General features: G+C 40.1%; 1 protein-coding gene across 1 annotated transcript in view; it reads right to left on the reverse strand.

Moving 5' to 3' along the window:
* Nucleotides 1-19,310, reverse strand: part of USP13 (ubiquitin specific peptidase 13) — a 54,745-nt gene that overhangs the window by 15,927 nt on the left and 19,508 nt on the right. Inside the window, exons 4-10 of the mRNA XM_075157332.1 lie at nt 12,439-12,560; nt 11,874-12,016; nt 11,488-11,672; nt 6,911-7,005; nt 5,064-5,251; nt 3,321-3,392; nt 2,958-3,051 (exon numbers count right to left, since the gene is read on the reverse strand). Of these exons, the coding sequence (XP_075013433.1) occupies nt 2,958-3,051; nt 3,321-3,392; nt 5,064-5,251; nt 6,911-7,005; nt 11,488-11,672; nt 11,874-12,016; nt 12,439-12,560 (899 nt within the window). The remainder of the gene's footprint in view (nt 1-2,957; nt 3,052-3,320; nt 3,393-5,063; nt 5,252-6,910; nt 7,006-11,487; nt 11,673-11,873; nt 12,017-12,438; nt 12,561-19,310) is intronic.

The following is a 19,310-nucleotide window of genomic DNA, read 5'->3' on the forward strand; positions in this document are numbered from 1 at the left end:
AAATATAGACTGTGCTGGACCACTGCAGATCTCATACGAATGCTTTTACAGGCAACAACTCCCCCAAACTTTGGATCAATTCCAAAGACCCAGAAAGCTAGAGAACTTCTTTGCGTGTAGGAGGGGAAAAAAAAAGTAAAAGAATAAAAATAAAATGAGTAATTGATTTTATAGACACAATGCAGAAGCACTTGAAAACACCAAAGGCCTAAAATCCTATGCAATTATATTTATTATAAGTGTCAGTACAACTCTCTGGATGACAAAATACTATCTGTATGTATACCAGTATTAACAAGGGGTAGGGGGGAAGACACCAAACAAAAAAAGCGCCCCCAAACAGACAAAACATAGATTTGTATGCCCAGAGTGAGGGAATGGAGAAGATATTTATACTTGATTTTTTTTTCCTAAATAAATGTTCAACACAACAAAGAACAAAAGCAGTAAAAGCTGTTTCAAATCCTAATACATGCTATGAATTGCTTGATAAGGAAGTCATCTGATGCACGTAACTACAACTTTATTACACTGAACTTACGAACAACACAAGTATTGTTAAATGCCAGAGGATGGCTACTACTACCTGACAGAGTTGTATACCATCTGACATTAAAAAGTTCTCAATATCTCATTGCTAGTAGTGGCTGCTGGGCTAAACATGGAGGTGTAGCTTTATTCAAAAGGTTCAAGTCCCTGACCTTCCAACACATTATTCTTCATTCATATCCTGTATGCGTTTAAGAAAACAGATCAGTCAGTATACATAATTTAATGTGAGGAGTCTGCTGAAACCTATTCCACTATTCCTTAGTCACAGTGATACGTTGATAAGTTTTAAACTTTATTTAAAGGAAACAAACAGGATTCGTTCGTTGTTCCAAAACAATGAATAGCTACTGTACAAAGCAATCTCAGGAGACACAGGACTTTCAGATCATGCAAACTACTCTGTACCAGATGCTCTATCTTTGTCCAAAATCCCCTTGGCATTCCGATTTCAGAGGAGAAATTTCTATATCAATAACTGATAGATGAAGGTAGAGGAAAATATCTATTTCCATGGAAACTATCACCATGATTCTGTGACAGACACATGCATGACTTCTACTGTGTAAAAAAATACAATTTGGTATCAGAGATTCTTTCTCCATAAAGACAGCTCTTTTCTACAGGTATTATTTCAGTATTGGTTATTAGATGACCTTTCATTTCTAAATATCCCATCTGTGGAGTGTGTGGTTTGACTCCACATGCTGCTTGGGGTCATAATAACAGAGGTTGGCAGGGACACAAATATATTCTAGGTCCAGTTTTCCCAGCGTCACTCTAAACAAGAGGTTTCAAGGTAGATGGTTTGAATAGTAAAACAAATCTAAAATAACAGTTTTGCTTAGATAACATTGTCCCAATAACTAACACTTTGCTTAAGAGAACTGTTAATTGGATGACTCCAGGGAAAACAAAGGCAATTCCAAAACCAGCAGAATTTGAGCAGAGAGGCAAAATCTGAACTAATCTCACTCTCCAAAGGCTGATGGAAACTTAAACCAACTTACAAAAAGAGAAGAAACTTTTCCATCTCACCACTAAGCTACTGACAGCTTTTCTTCTTCACAAAAGCAAGCAAGAACAGATAAAAAGATAAACCAGTGAATCAAGCAGTGCCAATGAACCTTGTTAATACAAATAGATCAGTCAGGCCTTCATCAAAAATTATCCTTACTGCTAAAACCAAAAGACTCTCAGACAAAGAATAGGAAGAGACTTTCTGGTGACTGTGAGAGTGAATGTATTCACTGCTGGATGAGGAAAAAGCACAGACAGTTAAAGACACAGGTCTATGGATGTTACAATGCCAACACATGCCTTAATGATTTTTGCAGCGTAAGAGAAACAAGCTACTTTCATGTTGCAGAAGAACACCACAAAGGCAATATGCAAATTACAGAGCCAACAATACTGGAGTTCTTGAAGCTAGATACTAGCTAGATATTGTGATCTAAGTATCTGTTTTGCTGCAAAATTACTGCACATTACAGTAAAAATAAAAGTTTCCCACTGGTAACACTCACTATGACAGAGAAATAAAATTCTGTATTACATAAACAAGGGGAAAAAGGTTATTTCATCCTCCAATTCCTCTCTCCTTTGTGTCTAGCATGTTAGCTATACAGTACTTGCCCCTCAGTATGCCTGTTGTCGGTTTAACCCGGCCTTTGTTCTTTGTTAACAATGACTTTGTTCTGAAATTGCCTATTCTGAGGAAGCTGATTCCAAGGTTTTTTCTAATGTGAATTGTTAAAATCAGGATATATGCATTATTCTCCCCAGGTTGTCCAGCAATTAGAGTTTCAATTTATATCCAAAATCACATATACTACTGTCTTTCCAGGATAGATCCCACTGGCACAGACATGCTTCTACATGATTTCTGTACCATGAAATACTTGAATAAAGCCCCAGTGGACACGGCTCTGCATGGCCCCTCCTTCATCTACATGAAAGCCTCCAGCACCACTTAATCTTGCATTACCTAGATAGCTTCTCCTGAAATCAGGTGGAATATTGTCAGACACTTCCTGGAAACAACTCTTTAGCTCTTTATACTTCTTTCTGAAATTTAAAGAGGGTTTAGAAGTTTGCTTCCAAATACTCAGGACTCTCTAGATAACTTTTTTTTTTTTGTTCCTCAGAGAATATAAACATAAGTTGCAAGTTCTATGAACTTTTGCACTCATCACTGGAGCAGCAGGATGAGCAGAACCAATGGCTGCTTTAATGCTTTGCACAAATAGTCCCTGACTAATATACTCCTGACTAGAATCCTGCACATTCCACCTTGCTAAGCATCCCATGCTGGATCCACATGAGTTCTTCAATGCCCGGCACCTGTTCCCTTTTCTCAGGATATCACTTTTACCTAGTTACCAGGCTGCACAAACTCAGTCAAATACCTTGTGTTCTTCTTTCATCACCTGCTCAATTAGCTCAGATTTCATGGGTGGCTTAGAGTACTGGCCAGAAAGGAGGCCGTGTCCCAATTTAGCCCTGTAAGGAAGAACGTGGCAGGGTAGAAACAAACACGTGAGAAAAACTGAAAAGAAGAAAAGATTTTTATTCCAAGCAAAAAAAAAGTTTATTGTCTTTGACCCCCCGATGAAACGTCATTACCTGCAACTAAGCGGGCAAATCTTCCCATTCTACCTTGTGCCATATTTCACCTTCAAGCCCATGCAGAGATGTTCTTCTGCCCTTCCATTGAACTATTTACATTCTATTTAACTTGATCAAGTAATCCACTGAGAAGTGTCACTTACATCTGAGTGTTGAAATCTTGTGTTGGATCAAGAGGAGAGTAGTCAAATATTCGTGGAAGGTTTCCCACGTACCTGGGCAGCAAGAACAAAAGCAGAAACATTCAAATATTGCAGCTAGATTTACTCAAGGATATCCTGACAGATCCTCAGCCCTCAGCAGTCATACATCAGCAGGCTTCCTCTGTGCTAACAAGTAAAATTTTACATCATAGCAGGACTTAATCTATCCCTGGTGAGTGCTTCTATCATGGAAAAATAACAGTAAAGAAATTAGGAAATGGACATTTCAGTTTTGCTTAGAGGTTTCTAGCTATAAAGGATATGGTGCTGTTGTTCATCCGGAATTTAAATTCTATTCCTTGATCTTGAAATAACTGCAGGATAGTGTTGCTCAAAACCATAGAGCTGGGTTTAGAACCAATGTACTTTCTACTCCTAACCAACATCACCAAATAAATTCCAAATTTGTATCAGGACCAAAACACATAAAAAGAATGTTTCTACTGTTTCTTCAAAGAAACAAAGGCTAACTCCTAACAACAAACACTGAGGTATATATTGTTCTAGCCAGTTTGTTGGAAAGTGAAACGTTTAGTAGCACACTATCTGAGTGTTGCTTCCCTTGAGCACAAGAAAAACAGGCTAGGTAGGTATGGCCGTGTTGAAAGAACACATCTAATTTCTGCCTGGTCCCTCTTTCATCAAAGATCTCCATTACTTTGTTGATACTAAGTGCTCCAGGTAACTCCAAGGACTATGCTGTGGAAAACAACCTCCCTTAGTAAAGTCCATTTTTATATTTTTCAAAAATGCACGTAGAAAAGCTGGCACTTAATGAATCTACAGACTGTATTCCATATGGCTGACAAAGTAAACAAACACAAGTTTTCTCCCTCTTCTTCTCCAGAAGGCAATTGCTACATGAAAACCTGGGAGGCTTTCCAAAATCTAAAAGCCTTACTTCCAGCACACACACTACTACTGCTGTGGAATGAAAGAGCACTCTGAATTTTATTGCAAACCATAGACTGTGCTTTATAAAAAGGCTTCTCTCCTTAGAGTGATGTGTTCAGTTTTGATCCGTTGGGAATATTTCATATTCTTCTGTGGTGCTTATGATGAATGACAGGCAGACTCAAACAAAAATGCTTTTGTCCTTTTACTCTCTTAATTATTCAGTGGAAATTTATGCTCACACTACCCTTTTCATGAAATGAGATTTTTTTTTAATTAGAATTTTAATTAAAAAAATGCCTCTGATAGTTTCCCTTTTCTTAGCCAGACCTGCATGCAAAAGGTGCATTGCTTTTCACTAGCATGGATCAATACTAACATGTTTGTGCCAGTACAGTTTTTTTGCACAAATGGCACTGGAGCAATAGAATGATTCCTGCAGGTATACGAAGGCATGGGCCTAATGTGACACTGATGATCCCAAGATAAATAGACATATGTATGTATGTATATAAAAAGCAGAGACAGAGCAATCAAGTTTACAAGGTGGCATGTGATTTCCCTGACGCTAAGTGAGTAAGTTCTGATTTCAAAGGCAGATTGGGTTTTGTGTTCCAACCTTTTCCAGAACAGAACAATACAATCACTAAATCCTCTAAGCAGCCACTGAACTGGCTGAAAGAGACTTATTTGCATGTGAGACAAAAATTAAAAAACCATTTTGCTTAGAAAAATAAGAAATTGAGGAATGCAGCAGCTAGTGACAAGAACCAGTTTGAAGCTACTCACGCTCGCTGGAACTCTGGGATGCTGAAAATGGCTTGCATGACAGCATTGAGATAGCAGCTGTTTCCCAGGTTCTTCATGCCGGTGTATCCTGGGCCATACATGGGCTTGAGTTTCATGCCAGCTTCCTGAATCACTTCCCATTCAGAGACTCTTGGTTTTATATCATTATCTCTTAGCCCATTCTCTGTCTGAAAGCAACAAGATATTTTTTTAATCTGTTTAACTTCCGCAACAATTTTGCTGCTGCTATCACCACCACCAACTTTGTGATCTATACTCTAGAAAAGAAGAGCCAAACCAATGGGCAAAGGGAGGTAAACCCCGCATGCAAAGGAGAAGATCAGGGTCAGAAAGCTAGCAACTTGTTTTTCCAATAGATCTCTTAGCTCTTTACCACAGATCACTGGCTCTTTGAGTGTTCCTAGTTGTGACCTCAAGCCCAGCTGGGAGCTTCACTTCTCTCAGGGCTGTGACCTCAAGCCTCAGCATCAAAAGACTGCATTTTTTCATATTCCATTTGTAATGGCCAGGAATAGCTGCTGCTGTAGAAGCTGGTCCTAGCAAACAAACCAGATGAAAAGCTGCAGATCCAAGAACTTTTCCCTTCTTTCAAATGGGAAAAGCCAAAATTTGTGATGCTGAAGTTTCTCCCCTTTACAGCTCAGCTTTAAGCTTGTAGGTACATAGCTTGTCCACAGCTTGTAGGTACAGGTCACTACAGTGTCATTTACTGCTAGCACTACTCCACCACCTCACTAAGAATTTTTCAGACTGGTCCGAAGACCGGAGGTGAAACCTTTGCAGCAGCTGAGACTAAGTTTTCAAGGTTGCTGAGTAAAACAAGTCTTCCAGAAAGACCGCTGGATAAAAGAGACTTTTTATTCATTATATTGGCAGGGAAATTAGTATACCAAAAATATTATTAGTACCATGAAGGCTTTTTAAACTGCAGTTTAACTCTTCTCTATCATTTTAGAGTTATTATTAGTTTTCTCTCCACTTGGACAATGAAATACACTAAACCAGTATCAGGTTTGTTCATTTTTAACAGTTTTCTTGTTCAGGTTCTCAGGTAGTGATACTAGGCTACGCGCTTCAGTGAAAAAATAAAAATAAAACCACCTGCCTTTATAACCATATTCCATTCAGACTTCTTAGATCATTTAAACAGAACTGGAATCAACATCCACAAATATATGAAATTAATATATATCATACAAATTATTAAAAGGACTTCTCTACTAATACAGACCAGCAACAAGTTTGGGAACAGGACCCTTTTTGCCCCAGTCCCTTTCTAGTGTACCACACCATAGACCACACTGTTTTCTAGACTTGAGAGAATGTTTTTTTTCATTTATAATGTATTTATTAACAAGACTTAATGTGAAATTTATAACTTTGCATAAAGAACCTTTCAACCACTTTTTTACTTATCCACTGCTTAGCTTATTTTTGCTTAAGATTTGTATCTGTTTACATATGCAATAGGCTTTCCTTCACTCATTGTAATTAAATATTCTAGATACTCTTCTCTAATTGAATGAGGTTTTTAATCTTGAAAGATACATAACACATGAGAAGTGAAATATGTGAACTAAAGACTACAAAGGAACTCTTTCGGAAGGCAATTTTCAGATTTGAGAGTAATGATTCACTCACGTCAGACCTCAGAAAATAAAACATGAACTGGCTGGCTGAACTTTACAAAACTAAATACTATCATAACAGTCTGAAGGAATCACACAATATAAGCTACAAGTATCATTCTTCTCCTGTTTCTCTCCCACCCCCAACTAAACAAAAAACAAGTAAACAACAAACTAAATAAAAGACAGATTTCCTACCACTTGCATCTGCAGCATATCAATTCCAAAGTGTGCCAAATGTTTTGCTATATGCGGATCTAAAACCGGCTCCTCTTCATCAAAGGAATAGACATCTACAAAAGCAGAGAGAAACAGATGAACTGTAGTATCAAATATTATCCCTTCTCTTTGTTTACCAACATTGCATTCTCAGTACAGGACTGCTTATACAAGATGCCTTATTCATATTCTCTAAGTTTAGTTACGACCAGCAGAAAAATGCATAGACACCCATATAGCTCAGTAAATATCTTAATGTTCTCAACACAATCACCTCAACTACTCTCCTCAAAAGAAATTACTTGCCCTCACAGTACTAAAACCTAAGAATATTTATAGTGATCATAGTATTCCACCCCACCCCTGCGCGCTCCTCCCTCCCCCCTCCACCGCAAAATAAGAAATTTGTAGGGAAAACAAGGAATAGGGCATGCAAAATTCTCAGATATGTGGCCAGTCCACATTTTGAACTTCACAACAAGAGATTCTGTATTTTTGTGGAGCTACTAGATACAGAAACATTAAACCTGTGAGTATATGGGGCCAACTGACTACCGCCAATAGTATTCTAATTTCTAGTACAGTTTAAGGAAACCACTTATGCCCTTTTCCCACAGAAATGCAGGGAGAACTGAGAAATTCTTTATTAGAAATAAAGAGGTGTTTATTGGATTGGACACCATTGGATTGGACTTGGAATATCAATCTTGTGATTAGGGAGAAAGGCCAATTTCATACTTAGGTGTCTTGCTTTATTGTATAGGAGATCTAGATTTCAGTTCTAGTTCTATGATAGGTCCTTACGGCCTTAAGTAAAAGCCCATAAACATTTTGGCAGGGCAAAGTTCAAACTGTGGAGGGAAGCAATATGTCTAGTGATCATATTTTCATTATGAAACCAAGTTTAATAAATCCAACAGAAGGACAAAATGGTTGAGAGAAAACAACCTCGTTTTTAGTGTTTACCAAGTAAGTCCTGTAACGAAGCTGAGTCCAGAGCAGGTTTCACCTACTTGAGCAAATAACAATAAAACTGCAGGCATCATAAAAGGATATGAGTGATAAGACATACACTAGTAAGACTTGAACAGGCCTTGCATCTTTTCTCTTCTCTGGCCTGTTCCTCTGTAGTGAATAACTACTTCCTTGCTTTGGTCTCTACTCATACAAAATCCAGAATCTCTCTGCCAGTCTGCCTGCACTTCTCTCAGCCAAGTTTCCTTCATGCCCAGCAGAGTTTCTCACAGTGACCTTGCCCTGTATGACCAGAATTAGGCTGAGAGAGAAATTTTAGCCAGGAGAAAGATTAAGCAAACTCAGGAGAAGAGAACAGGAATGCAGATAAAGGCTGTTCACAGCACAAATACCACTTCTGAAGGGTCCTTACCCAGCCCTCTCCTGGCAACTACAGACCCTGGCTCTGACTCAGCCCATCACCTATGTAAGACTTTAACAAAAAGGCAGTCTCCTTGAAGTCTGCTAGTACCAAACCCACACTGAAATGATAGGCTGAAGGTTAGCCAAGACCTTAAAGATATAACACAACTTTTAAAGTTTACCAGCCCTATGAAAAACATTAAATCTCTCAAACCAGGCAATTGTGCTTTTGAGTCGTGCTGCCAGCTGCTGATTAGCCATCAGACCCTCTATTAACATTGGTCCTGATGACCCCTCTGGCATGTGTGTGGCTGTAGCTGCCCATCTGCTGGAATTCCACTGTGTGGTAGCAAGCGTGCCCAGAAGACATGACTGTTCATCCACACACAGGAGATCACAACATTCCCATAGTCTTCTGGTGAGGTCACAGCGCAGCCAAAAGATCCTGTAAAGTTCAAACACTTAATGGAGTGAGATTACACATCAACTGATCTTGGGTGACTACTTTCAATGTGGAAGCTTTGATTTTGTTTTTCCTCAGCTCTGGCAACTGAAGAGAGCGCAGCCATCCAGGACTACTGACCCAGAGCAGCAGAAATGGAACACAGGACACATTAATCTTTGCTCAAGCTCAGCTCTTGTGTCATATACTTTAGTACTTTCTGCTGTGTAGCCAACTCAAATTCATGGGAGAGAGACAGAATTCATTTATTTAAAAATAATCAAAGCGCAGAAAATCAAAGAAAGAAGATGAGAGCCCCCAAACACAGGTCTGTAGTGCTGTCATTCGGACGCTGGTAGATGAAGAATGTAGACAGGTCAGCAAATGTGACACACAAAAGCTGATATCATTAGAGTGAGAAAGGGAAAGAAGGGAGGAATATAAGGGGAGAAAAAAACCCAAAAAACCCAAGAAAAATCTGAGACAGACAACACAGAATATTATTAAACAGAGAATAATCATTATTAGTTATATTATGGTAAGAAAAGAAAAATGACAATGCTACCTGTACTTCCTTTTCTTCCACAGCTCAAGATTTACACCTGTTCTGGCTGTGTAGACATCACTCCTTCCTACTTAAACGATAACGGGCAATGGCAACACTGTCCATGAAGAAACAAGTTGCTCAGGATCCCCCAAAGAAGTATCTGACAATTGCTGAGATTGGCATCCACAAAGCAACTCATTCAAGTACCTGTCAAATAGGGCTTCCCACTGCCAAACCCCCATTCCATTCCTCAAACCAGTTTCAAACACGCAACCTCACAATGACTTGAAATGAAATCTAATGGCATTGTCAAGAGAGGCATCAGGTAGCACAGTCTGCCAAGTAGTACTCAACTTGTTGAAGCAAGCAACTTTTCTGACTCTCTCCTGCATCCTGTCCAAGGTCCAAGGGTGAACGACAGAAGTTTGGTTCAATTTCTGCCCTGATCCCAGATCTGTTTGTTGACAGAATGCTACAAAATTGGGCTAACGCCCCAGAAATCTTTCATAATGTATACAACACAGATTTCTCAAGGAAAGACAAGGAACTCTCCTCTGCTCCCTCTGTGTACACGTAGGGTAAGTGTAAGTGGAATACTGGCACCACCGCTTTCTCCTTCTTACCGGTGTGAAAAAGGAGTAAGTTATGCAGCAGAGGGACTAATGTTTATTACTCCTCTCTCATCACCTCTTCACCTCCAGCCCAGGAAGCAGAAACCAGAGAGACTTTGCGTCACAATCAGCCATGGAGCCTCTTTCCTGAAGCTCATCTGTCATCCAGCCCTATCGAGAGGTTATGATTACCACTGCAATATAGATCAGAGAGAGAATAATTGCTGAAAAGGAAATAAGGAGGGTTGGGGGAGGGAAGTCTTTTCTATAGGGAAACCAAGTAAACGTCATCCAGAAGAACAAAGGGCTGTGGAGAACAGCTGGTGCCCCTCATTCAGAGGAAAGGATGACAGCCTGTCCTTTGTTATCCCAAAGGCCATGTAAGAGAGGAAGCAGCTGATCGGTGAGAGGCAGAAGGACAGCAGCCATAAGGAAACAAGTAGTGCTGCTAAAGATGAGAAAGAAAAGAGAAAAAAATTGAAAAAACACTAAAGAATATTCTGTTTATTTTGAGGATGTAGTTGAAACTTACAGCGGGGCAAATCCTAAACACCTTCAATAACTGAGAGATTTGGATAGAAATCATCCAAGACCAGACTCATGCAAGGAAAAAATATTCCATCTGGGAGAGAAAAGAATGAATTTTGCTCAGTGTTTCTGTGGCACAGCTGGTTGAATCTGACTACAGTCTCCTTTCCCTGACACTAAATAGGACTTGAAGATGAAAAGCTCTCAACTGATGTGTGTTAAAAAAAGGGGCTGCTCTAAACAGCTATTTTTCATCCACATGGTCATAAGCACTAAAACCAAAATATAATCATGCTATGTGTTCTTCCGGTTTTTATTTCTCCGTACAGCTGCAGCAATGGATCTCTTCGCTTATGACTTTTTCAGCTTCTCATGTTTTTACTCCATCTAATCCTCACACACCATAATCCTCTCCACAGCAACTCTGCAGAACATCACACTCAGAAAATATGCAAACAAGGATACATCTATAGCTTTTTTCCCCCTCTCAACATCATCAGGCGGTTTACAAATGAGTATCACAGCAGCCCCATGAAGATGAGCGTTCATTAGACTGAACAAAATGTCACTGAAACAATAAGGAAAAATAGCAGTTTCTAGTATGATAAAAAAACCCATAAAGTCTGTTAAGAACAGACTTTTCTGACTTTAAAAACCATTACCCTGTCATTGTTTCTATGTTACATAAGACCGAACCATTTGCCCTAGCAAATGTAGCAGAACTGAAAAATACTGTTTCTCTGGATTCTGCTGTTTCAAAATAATACCATTCTTCTATTATAAATCTACTATTATACAAACCCAAAAGACTATTTACACCAAATATAAAACAGGAGGAGGAGAACAGATAAAAAAGGTAAGGACTTTCTCCGAATGGAGTGTGTGTCATTCCCCCCAACCCCAATCAAGATTCACAGACTCACAGGGTTTTCTTTCCATACCACACACTCAAACATTTGCACTAGAAGCACAAACCCACTTGGTAATAGATATACACTGTTAGTCTCATGCACAAAAGATACCCCATCTCAGAACCTGCCAGGTGGCTGACCTGCTCCATCAGGAGTGATGGTTCCCAACTTCACTGCCAGGGGATAACCTGTCTCCTTGTAGTGCTCCACTGCATGCCCATTCCCCCCACTGCCATCAAAGAACCACTTTCCACACAGCACAGAACCATCTGTCAGGTTTAGCCACAGATTCTCCCGCAGGTCACATTTTGAGCATTTCCAACCGCTGCAGGAGAAAACAGGAAGAAACAACAGAAGTAAGTAAGGCAGGAATCAGTCCTGTATTTCCAATTATGGTAGGTCAAAACAAACATACACACCCAGGCCGGAGTAATGCAAGAGTATTGTTGGCTGAGTTGCTGGCTTTAGTTCTGTTACTCTGGACTGTATTAGAGAGCCTACAATGAACAAACCTTATCACCCTCACCTGGGGGGAATTCTAACACCATTGTCTAACTGTACAAGTGTTTTGGCATGTTTAGATGCCTGCAGCTCCTCTTCCCAGGAGTCAGGGTCCTGCTTCCTGTAGGGTGATTTTGCGCTGAGGAGTGCATCACAAGCTATCGTCACCTGGAAGACAAATGTATGTCAATCAAAACTTAACATGATTCAGTGACAGGACAGAACTTGGCATTCAGCCCATTGCTAACCACATACAGAACTGGATATCAGTAAGACTATTTATATACTTAAATATGCATGAATCTTCTACATTGCAGTTGTTATTATTTTAGCAGGAGAGTAAGCACAACATGTACTATGTGAGCTTTCCTGGGACAAGCTGGCATCATAATAAGGGAAGGAATACAGGAGGTAAAAGGAAATCCAAGAAAAAAAGACAAAGCAGACTTAGTCTGCTAACTCTCTATTATAGATGATTAAGAAAGGTCTTTATGTAAAAACAAGCACCACACATAAGAAAACAAAGCACCATCCTGATAAAAACTTAAGCAGGAGACAATTCCTATCACCACTTGCACACACTCACTGACCAGTGCTGGTAACTCTTCTATATTGGGTAATGAGATTTCATAGTGATCAGGAAATAGAACGAGTTTTGCTTCATCTTCATATTCAAAGTCATCACTGTTGAGATCACCGTTTGTCTCTAGATCTGGAAAACAAGATGGGGAATGTTAGGAGATTGTCCCAAGATCAAGGTTCCTAAATTGTGGCAGGGGTACCACGATGAAGCATTGCTTGCCTGGCATCAGCCTGCAAGTTGACACTGTCAGTAGTTTCTTCTGGCTAGAAATATTTGTGAAATCCTGATCTAAACTGAAATCTGACCATCCTGCAAAAGGACATTCTGAGGACCAAAATTTCCATCTTAATCTCATCCCCAATCACAGTCACAGTTGATTTGGCCCCTCTCCAAGCAGTGCACTGTTGCAGATATCACATTCTGGGAAGCAGCTAACAAAATTCTGCTCATTTTGGACAAAATCAGGATGTAATACTGCTGTGCCTTTTACCCAAGATCTTGAAACACTATCTAATATGGAGACTAGGTCACACTACCCATGCCCAAATTGCAGAGCAGGAATAATGCACCTCTGTTTCAGCCCCCCATATTTTCCAGATCACAGACCTGGCTGAAATATGCTATGACTCCCATCCATCTTGAACCTGTGGTCTTTCCTCCCATGAAGATGTCCACGGCTGGAAGTATTCCCGCTTCTCATCCATAGTCTCAAATAGCTAGAGCAGGTACAGTTATACCAGCATTATCCCTGTCTTGCTAACTCCACTCTATAACCAGTGTAACTATCTGTTTAAAAAGCACTTATTAACTAATAAAGCTTTCCTTTGAAGATCAAGCCTTCCATAGTGTTTGTGTACACTCTTATTCCAGTGTAAGGATGACTTTTTTGCTTAAATATGAGCCTTGATCAAGCAACATCAGGTAAAATCCTTGTCCAGAAATAAGTAGACCCAGAGAGAAGCCAGGAGGGTATAAGTAACTAAATGGCTAGTGTTTTTATCTCTAGCTTCATCAAAAACATAATTATCCCATTGTGACAAGACTGAGTTAAAGTCTTGCTCAGTTCTTTCCAGGACAACTGAAAAAGTTAAGACCAAACATGTGCATGTTGTATCAGACATTTCACAAGATTCAATTGCAAGAATAGCCTGGGCAAGGACGGGACCTTCTGGATCCTTCTCCCATCTGGAGATGCTGGATCTACTATATTCGGATGTACCAGACTGTCACTGATAGAATAAGGTTCAACCAAGAAAGAAGATGCATTAGCAGTAGCTAAAGATGGCTCTTATTTTCACTCCAAGTACTTGCATATACTTAATGAAGCACTCTATACTAAACGAGCATTGGCAGCAACCACTGCACCCTGAGAATGCCTGAAATCGCAAATGTATATTTGGGAGACAGGTGAGGATGACAGAGACCAGATTCAGAAAACTAAGCTCTCTATTTACCCAGTGGGCAGTAACAGCCTGAACATCCTAAGTGATAAAACAAATATCAAAAGATATTTTAACTTGACCTGGAAAGATCACCTCTTGAGAAGAACATAATCCAGTTTCCATTCAATTCTTGGCTCACCTGCTGCACCAGCCAGTCCTGAGGGGTGACAACACCCGCTGTCAGTGACTTCCAGCAGCATGCCCTCTTTCTCAGCAGCAACCAAAAAAGCCCCTTTTCATCAGCTGAATACAGACACAAAAGCAAGAACTTCTTCTTATACTGAAAGCATGACATTTATAAAGAAAATATTAATTCATTACTAATTCCCCGAGTCACACTATTTTCGTAATGATCCCTTCCCTTACTGCAGCATAATAGAGATAACCAGTGACCTCACTTTACTCTGGGCTTCTTTCCCAGCTTGTATTACAATCCTGTGTTTTGATAAAGGAGTGAATCTCAACAGATGCAGTCTGCAACAGTACGCTCTTTTGTCCTCTGAAGCAAAGAAACGGAGTATCTCCAAGCTGATGGTACATATGGCAACACATCACAGAGAATTTTCACTTAATGCCCAGAAATTTGATGGTGGCCAGCATAGCAAAACCAGAAGTACTGACCATCTCCTAAATACGACAGAGGTTCCTCAGAGAGGATAAAAACTCAGTGTATGTTCAAACAGGTTTAAAGGCAGCAAACGCCTCTTCCAGGGCCTGCAGTCACACACTTCGTTCAGCCACCAGAGGGAACCTGAGGACAGCTCACACCAGCTGCTGTTATCTGTAGGCACGTGTAAGACCTGCTGGCATTTTCATTTCCTTATGATACCGACACTAAGCTTATAGTATTTACAATCCGCTCTATAGAAACTGCAATGATACAGTTGCCTGGGTTCAAAATTCAGACATACACTTCAGCTCATCTCACAAGCCAGACAACAGCCAGATAGTAGTGACTTTACTGCTACTGACATGACCTGCATTTGAACTAGTGATCCAGGGATGAAAGACTGAGTATCCTATTAGCAATCATCTGCTGCCATCTAAGGACTTCACACACTTAGGAGCATCAGCCTTTTGTGTGCAATGGGTAGGGAAGGAAAGTTCCTTTTTACCTTCTCAGGCTTCATACCATTCACGTTACCAGAAAAGCAGAAAACGACATCCTGTCAGCATGGCATTCTGGATGTCTGACACACTGATATGGCAGCATCACACTTCTTATTTTAAAGAAAGACACACACAGCTTCATAACAGTTCCAGGAAAAAACCATGAGGATTTAACTGGCAATTCCACTTTTGAAGGTGACCATGTAAAGCTGGTACACTTCCACTCCACACACCTACTCCCTCTGAATAGGAATTAAAAGGACCACCAGCACTTTTTGGCAATTATCACTCTGAAGACAGTTTCTCACGGTTCAGATCCAGTACATAAGAGTGGAAAGGACTTCTAAGGTCACTGATCAAAATCCTTCGAAACAGTAGATGACCATATAAACAAATACCTTTTGTTGACTGTCACACAGGCCCCTTAACGATGTCCAGTTGCAAACCCCCAAATCACTACTTGTATTTTTAAATCTTGGCTTGTATGCATTGAGAGCCATAGTTGCTAAGTTCAGTGAGAAGTTCTACCTGCATTATATTTTCTGTGTCTGCGCAAGGGCCCACACAGCTAAGAAAGCATGAGCGTAGATATAATAAAAACAGATGACTATTACTTTAGAAAGCAATGGAGCCCACACTAAATGAGGGCAGAGGTTGACGCCATAGCCACCGGGCATCATGTGCAGCCTACAGGCAGTTTTGAACTTGGATTTTAAAACTAGTGCAGAATTTGAGAGAGGAACAAGAGTAACTTTAGGAAAGAGGAGCAGGGGGAAATCTACTTGCAAATGGAGCACATTTGATGAAAAATTACTGTAACACTGAAGGCACTGAAAAATATGAACTTTCAAGCACTATACTTCATACAAAGCTGTTTCTTGGACAAGGATGTTCTTCCAAGATGCATTGTGAGTAGAAGAATCTCTCGGCAAAAAAGGATTTACTCAGTTCTAAGACTGAGCCACAAGACAACCAACCAGTTTGTAATCTTTTTGAAGAGCTGACAGCTTGGTGGCGAATGTCCACGTGACAATGTGGACCTTCTAATGGACTAACAGTTTTATGGTGCCTCCTCAGAGCCACAGGTAAACACTGTGGTCACTAAAACAAAGTGTCTGTAGGTCATAAGTGTTGTGTTGGGAGGCCAGGACGACAGGCAAAGCAAAATAACAGACACGTTAAAACAGAGGCTCAACTGACATTGTTATTTTGGGCAAGCGGTCAGTAGAGTAAATTTACTCCAGCTCACAGGCATCACTTTAATGACGGTGAGAAATGCACTGCTGCTGAACTAACTGAAAACAGCAGCTGGAAGTGGAAGACAGAGTACTGTAAATCAACCCACTGGAGGGGAAGAAAAGGAGTGGACGTGCCCAGATCAGATTTAGACAAGTTACCAACTGACTGCACTAATAATAGTGGTATAAGGAGACTCCAGGCAGGACCCCCAAACAGGATTTCCTGTGCATATGGATGTGTCTGTGTGCATATGAAAGGGAATACAAACATGAAAATTGAATGAGGATGTTGACTAGTGAGCCTACAACTAATTTTGAAACCCTAGAAAGACATCTTAGGAATCTGGGCTTGATCCTGCTCTCACTGAAAGCAATGGACAAATTTGCATTGACTTCAAAGTGGAGGACTGAGTGTTTAAATCAAATAATTTCTTCCTGAAGCCTCTAAATAATAACGAATTGCAGCAGCAGCACTTTGCAAACTATAAGCTATTCAGTTCATTTGTCTTCAGGCACATCTGAAACACTAACCTCATCAGATGAGCTATAAAAAAGAAGAAATTAAAAAAAAAAAAAAGATTAACTTTGCAGTCATAACGTTCTCCTTTGTGGCAAAAGGAAAAGCAAAACTTTCTACTAGGATCATTCGGATCATTCACTACTTGTAAAATAACATTAAAATTGTTTGCTACATCTCCAAAGCATTAGTACGCTGTTCTTACTGCTAGATATAGACCTCACACCTTGGATTTCTGGCACAGTCGTGTTAAACAAGCAGAGCTAAACCACCAAAATTCAAATTCTTAACTATTTTGCTAGCAGCATTAGCCTTTGTTAATCTAGCCTAATTTCCACAGTTCCACCTACACCAGCAAACTATTAAGACTCTATTAGTGTAAGGTATCTGCTCACCATTCAGTACTCAACTCAAGCTTAGTTGGCAAAGCCATAAAGCAACAGGTTCACTCATGGACTAACCAGTTCCACTGCTACTGCTGGGGAGCATGCACAACTTTACTGGGCTAAAATTTAAAAGTATTGTCAGGAAACACTCAAATCCTCCTAAATCACAACTTTTCCATTCATAGATATATACTCTATATGTGCTTACTTACATAAATATAAACTTAAACTACTCAAACCACTTGTGGTGAAAGTCCTCTTCAAAAGCTTACCAAACAAAAACATCCTTACTGAAAACAGGGTTCTGCTACTGGCCGCTATGAGATGTAGGACATCTAAGTGGAGCTGTGGTCAAATCCAGTACGGCCACTCTTATGAACAGTCTTTACACTTGGAAATGGTAGCCGTAAGTGCATTCACTGCCGTAGGCAGGCATGTGCCATCCAGTAAGAGCTCAGCAAGTTTACAGTTCTCCCAGGCTCTCTAAGTGGAAGTTTTCTCTTCCTTTCTGAGGTCTTCTCTGAGACCAGCTGTGTGTCATGGATACTGCTCCTCACTGACACTCCTCTCACCAGCAATTACCATCCTCACAGATCTGCTGACAGAGCTGTTCATTTGAGTACTTCAAAGCACTTCTAGTTGATGGTCTAAGTTACCCCTGACTTTGCTCAAAACAGAGCTCACACAACTTGCTGCACTGGCAGATACTGCTATGGTGACTGATCCGAAAGAGGACATCTGTCTACAGACAAGTTTTACGACAGCCACTCTGCCAGCTCTGTTTAGCTGAGAGTCCAGGCTCTGGCATGGACCAACAGATGCCCTGGAAGAGGGTACTAGAACAAGGCAAAAATGTGGTGATTCCTCCCTCAATGTATACCTCCTAGCTTCCAGATATTTTATCAGGTTTTTTTTGTTTGTTGGGGGTGGGTGGTGTATGGGGGGGGTGTGGGTGTGTGTTTGTTTGTCTGTTTGGTTTTGGAGAAGGAGACACAGGGGAAGATACTGCATGCAGCTGTGGTTTCTCTATTCAAAAGAGAGGTTCACTTCTTATTTATAAACCAAAATAACAGAGAACAAAATACAAAGTGTCGCTCTACTCCTGATGTTCCATGTGATTCTTTCACTGCTTCTGACAACTGAGCTGACATTTTCAGAGAACCATTCGCACCATCTCTCTCAGAACTATCTTTCTGAAGAGTAATAGCTAATTTAGACCACATCACTGTGCACACACAGTTAAAGCACTTTTCTTGTCGTCTTTGCATTTTTCAACATTTACTTCATCTATTGTTTAGTTACTCAGTAACACATTAAAAACCACTTTTAGATTTAACCTCTTCGATAATGTTAAATCAACCAGCAAACTATTTCCTCATTTTTCAATCCCTTTCCAGACCATTTACAATCGCATTAATTCTTCATAATTAGAACATTATGAAGGACTCTGCTGGTAACTCCTGGGAGTAACAGGTCCAGGGGGACTCTGCTGGTAGCTTTCTACTGTAAGAACTGGGCCTCCAATCCTTTCAATACAAGGATCTTCCCTCTTATTCTACTACCGCTTTTGACCAGGATCTTGTAAGGAAGATCACGGTACATCCTATAACTTAATTGCTCTTATTCACATAGTCACTGAATATGTAGGGGGACTACTACACACAGTCCCAGAGTATTCTGGCAGACGCAGAACCATTACTTCACTTTGGAAAATCCACAACAGTTCTTTTCTGTTCTGTCATGTTTATACAACCTTCTATCAATTCTGATCCATTCTTTTTCTTCCAGATGGGCGAATATGAAAATTAAATTTAGTGATGATACTTTTCCTGGTACCATCCTGTCTTTTTTTTCCAAAACTGGTATCACATTTACCATATTGTTGCTGATTTAAGCAAGAGGTTGCATACCAAAGACAACAGTGCAGCTGTTTCTTCTCTGAGAGCCTTGTGAAGTCATGAGGAGCTATCATCTCGTCCCATCAATTAACTTCTTTCCATTTTACAGACTGGATCTAAAACTTCTTTGTGCAACAGCCACACATATTGACAAGAACAAAATATTCAAACTTGCTAGCCTAGATAACAATGCAGTGAGGATACTACTCCACGCATTGTGATGCAGTCTGTTTTAAATATCACTCCAAGTCCCCTGAAAGTTTGCACAGTCTGAGCTGAAGTTACCAT

This window comes from Calonectris borealis, chromosome 9 (genome assembly GCF_964195595.1).
Source record: "Calonectris borealis chromosome 9, bCalBor7.hap1.2, whole genome shotgun sequence".
NCBI classification, from domain to species: domain Eukaryota; kingdom Metazoa; phylum Chordata; class Aves; order Procellariiformes; family Procellariidae; genus Calonectris; species Calonectris borealis.